The sequence below is a fragment of the Pundamilia nyererei genome, unplaced genomic scaffold (genome assembly GCF_000239375.1).
Source record: "Pundamilia nyererei isolate P.nyererei 1_Seehausen unplaced genomic scaffold, PunNye1.0 scaffold00136, whole genome shotgun sequence".
NCBI classification, from domain to species: Eukaryota; Metazoa; Chordata; class Actinopteri; order Cichliformes; family Cichlidae; genus Pundamilia; species Pundamilia nyererei.
In genome coordinates this window covers 1,587,910-1,592,644 of record NW_005187537.1, presented here as the reverse complement: position 1 = coordinate 1,592,644, position 4,735 = coordinate 1,587,910, and the positions used below count along the sequence as shown (strand labels likewise).

Sequence of the window (4,735 nt, the reverse complement as noted above, 5' to 3'; positions counted from 1 at the left end):
AAGTGGGAACAGAGCCTTTACTGTTTCATATTACACAGAAAAGAGGAGAAAGAGGAGAAGAGTTAATGGTGGGTAAGGGTTCTGGTGGGTTGTGCAGTCAGGCTCTGTTTTGAATGTAGCTGCTTGTGTAAGTTGCTGTGCAGTTGTCTGGGTTTATGGATTCACTGACTGTGGAAAATGTACTTCTCTGTAGTGATCCTTGTCCTGACTAAGGCTCTGGTCACAGGTAAGTGTGCCTTCTTTACCGCAGCATACAGCAATGAGAAAGTGAGCAAGCAGGCGTAAAAGAGGCAATATGTGTTTGAGTTGTAACTTGAGCTGTCATCACACACCATCGTCAAAGTTTCAGTGCATTATGGACCTTTGGTAAGGAAATAATAGAAAGCATACAACTACAGTTAGCATCTAGAGGTCATCATATCTAAAATAATCACAATTTGCAAGTGCATTTGTTATTGTGTTAATAGTGTGGTGCAGAAAAGTTGTTTAAAAAAAAATGAGAAAAAAAAAACCAACCAGTTGTGGCGTTAGGGTGGTTTGTTGTCTGTGATCAGAGAAAACCTCAGTATAGTTTTTACATATAATTTGTGTCCTAAAAACTGCTGTGAAGCAGACTTACAACTCGTGTTTTATGTCCTATATTTTTTTTTCAGCTGTGCATAATGTTGTTTGAAGTACTTCAGCTGCTTTTGTTGCCACATTAAATAGTGTTAGACAAGCCCCAGAGAGCCTAAGGGAGATTCCCCAACAAACAAGACCAAAAAAAAAAAAAGAAAGAAAAGAAAAGAAAAAATTAAGCAAAAGCAGCATGGAAGACCAGATGGTCCCTGTTATCCTTCCATGTTTCTCCTTGCCTGTTCTGGGTTGTTCCATACCGAGGATGAATGTTTCCCACCTGTAGCTACTCTTTGCCTGTCTGGTCACACATATTGTGTCCAGACCCCTTTGTCTCTGCCCTGGCTCACAGCAGACTAAACCAAGAGCACATCCAAGAAAGTAAAGTCATACTTTAGCTGTTTCTTTCTCAGTGCTTTTACGCTTCCTTGCTAAAAGAGAGTGAATACACACACAATCATGGGAAGATGCACAAATAGAACCAGTGATTGTTTGAAGCTGTGACAGCAGACAAACAAACTTTTAACTCGTTTATTACTAATTTCGAAAGAAGGATTGAGTCATATAAGCGTTCTGTGAGGCTTATGGTTTGATTTAATTTTATTCTGAGACACATTTACCTAGATATCTTACTCGGAAAGTATTACACAGTAACAGAAGCAGACATTTTGGAAAAGGAACATACTGAGTAGATTGAAACTAAATGATATATTTACAAAATCGAATTAAAATGAAAGCTGTATACATTTGTGCATATATAACCTAAAGCGTTTGTGGGTTTTTTTGTCAACAGAGGTATGCCATGCTCTTAATGTGACAGTGACCCCTGGGCCTGTCGTCTTGGCAACAGAGAACGACAACCTGACACTGTCCTGTCTGGTATCTCAAAGGAAGAGGACCACGAATGTCCTGATTCTTCACTGGTTCTTCTCTCCTCTAACCGCTCCTACTCCTGTGCCTCCTGCTTCCCTTCCACCCAACTCTCCTCCCGTACTCGACCACCCGCAGTTTCTGATTGTAAAGATGGGCTTAAGGAGAAGGAAGCTGTATGGGAACTACACCTACCGTTTCCCACAACCAAAGTTTCATCTGCACGAGAAAACGGAGGGAGAGGTGTACCAGTTGCGGATTCTCAGCGTGACTGGGTCGGACCAGGGTTTTTACAGCTGTAAAGTTCAGGAGATCCGCAAACACAGAGACATATGGAGAATCACTTCCAATGGTACCAGCACCATACAGATGACAGGTAAAAAGATGTATTCCCTCACATCTCTGTGCCATATTTCTTAAAATACAGACCCATGGACTTATGAGTTGGATGCTGAGAATTGAGGACTTGAGACTTGTCAATGTTCCTAGTTATTGTTCTGTATTCATATACACATGTAATCATATGTATATGAATACCTTTATTTAAGCTGATGATCCGTTTGTTTATTTGCATATTAAAACTATAAAACTGTTTCAGGAGATAATTAAAAAGAATATTTTCAGACTGCTATTTTTCAAAGAATTCCCTTAGCCCACATTCGTTTTAGTAAAAATGTCGACCAAGTTATCTGGAAATAAAAACAACTAAATTAAGGAAGGGCCACGATTTTTTCCTACTAAGAAACAAAGATTGTGTAGAAATGTGTCCTCTAACTTAAACTTGCAATATTTGCAGACAGTCATGCCTATATGTTTGAGTGCGACCCCAGTCCTCTGGCATTTCCATCTCAAAACAATGAGCTCACACAGCCAAACCACACTTAACAAAATCCCTGCCTGTGTGCGTGTAAGGAGTAAAAGGTAGGGTGTTGTTGAGCTGGCAGGGTTCAAAAACTCTGATGTCAGCATTTTGGGTTTACTTTTATGCAAGCCTCAGGAAAAAAAAAAATACTGGAGAGTTTAGTTGCAGCTTATTCAGTGTGTGCCAATGGTCTTGCAGAAATCAACAAACAAAACAAAGAGAAACCTGTTAAGAAATCATTTAAATCACATGAAGTATTAAATATTTCTTCAATATTTATTTTTATCTGTGCAACACACTGGACCGATCATCGGTGAGATGCACTGGGTGAAGGGGTTTACTAGAGATTTATGAGGCTTTGCCACACTTTGAGGAGGCCGTGTGTGACTCAGTTTACCTTTCAATAGTTTTACGCAAGAAAAGCGCAGAGGTTCGAGTCAGACAGAGCCTGACAACGCCCTGCCCTATATTCAGGGCAATGTCCCACTAAGGAAGCCACACAACCTCAGGCATCTCCGCCATGCATTGACCACAGAACCAGAAACAGAAGACCTGACATTATGAGGGTAAACAAAGAGGGAAAAAAATTATATTGAGGGAACCCCTTAGTCTGCAGATCTCAGTCTGCAGGGCATAGAGCAAAGACTACACCCTAAAGAGGTCAATGGACCACTTTCATTCACAAAACTCCAATCTCTTCTTTATATCTAGTTCCCAGCTTCAGACCTTTAATAAGAAAGTTTGATTGCTTTGTGCTGATTTTCTAAACTGGTAAACTTTCTAGACACTGTGTTCAAGTTCACTGAGCTGCCAGTTTCAGTGGTTGGTAATTTGTTTTCCACATTTACCTTCACAGCTGAAAGACCTCAGATAAGCCTAAATCTGGACCTGATGGTGTAACAGGGGTATAGGGTATTTACATTTCACATAAACGTATCACTATTGGTATGATGTAGAAACATTTTTAGTGAGCGTTTACATTTAATAGCTCCCTTACAGAGAAGCTGGTGACCTCAGTGTGTTTGCTCTCATCAGATGTGTGGTTTAACTGGTGGTTAACCTCAGCCCAGATTCCAGCCAATTGTAACTGTCGCCTTGTCTGGTGAACAAGACTGGTAAAGTTTGCCTGCTTCACAAGTCTTTATCTTAGCTTAACAGTGCAAAGACATGATAGCCTGGCCCATCACACCTTTATTAGTCTTAAAAGAAAGTTATATTCATGGCAAAGATAGCATGTGGTAAGAGCATTTTTAAAAACAAGCTGTTATATTTGATGAAATGGAAAAATATTTGTGAAAAAAAAATCTTCCATTTCAAGAAGAACAAAACCATGATTATTTACTTTTTATACCTTTTTTCCATCCTAGAAAGATCCCCTAACCCACAGTGTTGCACATTAATTATGTGTTACTGAAACAGAACAGTGAAGACACATTGACAATTTTGCATGTAGTTCAGTGGTCTGGAAACAGACTAAAAGTCAATTAGAGTTAATATCTTACAATATGCATCAACCTGTGTGGAAAAGTCATATTAAAATCTCATTATGGAGAGCAGAGACAGTCTTCACTCTCCTCAACCTCTCCCTAAATACCCCTGACCTGTACAAAATCAGTGACAGCTCCCTTGTTGTTTTTTTCCTTAGTTAATAAGGACAAAGAGAACACTGTTGATAGCTGATATGTGGAACAATGGGGAACCCCCAAACATGGTCCAAGAACAGCAACACAGCTGATATATGTGTGTGTGTGTGTGTTAATGTGTTTGGCTGATGGTGAAGCAGACTCTCCCTTTATGACAGTGGTTTGGATATTTCCAAGAACCACTGGGGTTTGTTGTACAGGGCCACAGCCCTCAGACATCAACAAATATAAAGATACTCAGTCTGGGCACAGTTTCCATCTTTTATGTACAGTTTCTGATGACATTTTAAACTGTCTGTTTCTACAGTGCACTTTACACCCGAGGATGGTAGAAGTGAAGGATTGTGGCTTTTGTTTGCAGGTACTGTTCTCAGCTCTATTCCTAATTCTGTCTCATTTACACATCTTGCTTAAATAAAGCTTATTCTATTCTGATGTCTCTGTTTTTAGATGTGTATCTGTGTGCTGTGCTGATCTGCTCACTGGGCCTGCTGTCCATCTTCCTATTCACTTTCGTCCTAATCTGCCAGTACTTCTACAGAAGACACAGGCTCAAATGTAAAACCACTTGTTTTCCCAAAGCAACCGTAGATTTATAGCTTTATGTTTCCCACTTTTGTATCTAAAACAAACCGTCACATCAAATGTTTGTCTTTATTGCTTCTTTCTCTACAGCCAGTTACCCTCTGGTCAAATGTCCAGAAAGCAGGTACTAGTATGTTCTTTATTTAGAAATCGGGGGGGG

General features: G+C 39.8%; 1 protein-coding gene across 1 annotated transcript in view; it reads left to right on the top strand.

Annotated features, from left to right (window-relative positions):
• Positions 1-4,735, top strand: part of vstm4a (V-set and transmembrane domain containing 4a) — a 6,861-nt gene continuing 2,126 nt past the window's right edge. The window contains exons 1-5 of the mRNA XM_005743906.2: positions 1-226; positions 1,409-1,861; positions 4,298-4,351; positions 4,441-4,548; positions 4,666-4,699. Coding sequence (XP_005743963.1) covers positions 178-226; positions 1,409-1,861; positions 4,298-4,351; positions 4,441-4,548; positions 4,666-4,699 — 698 coding nt within the window. The 5' untranslated portion in view covers positions 1-177. The remainder of the gene's footprint in view (positions 227-1,408; positions 1,862-4,297; positions 4,352-4,440; positions 4,549-4,665; positions 4,700-4,735) is intronic.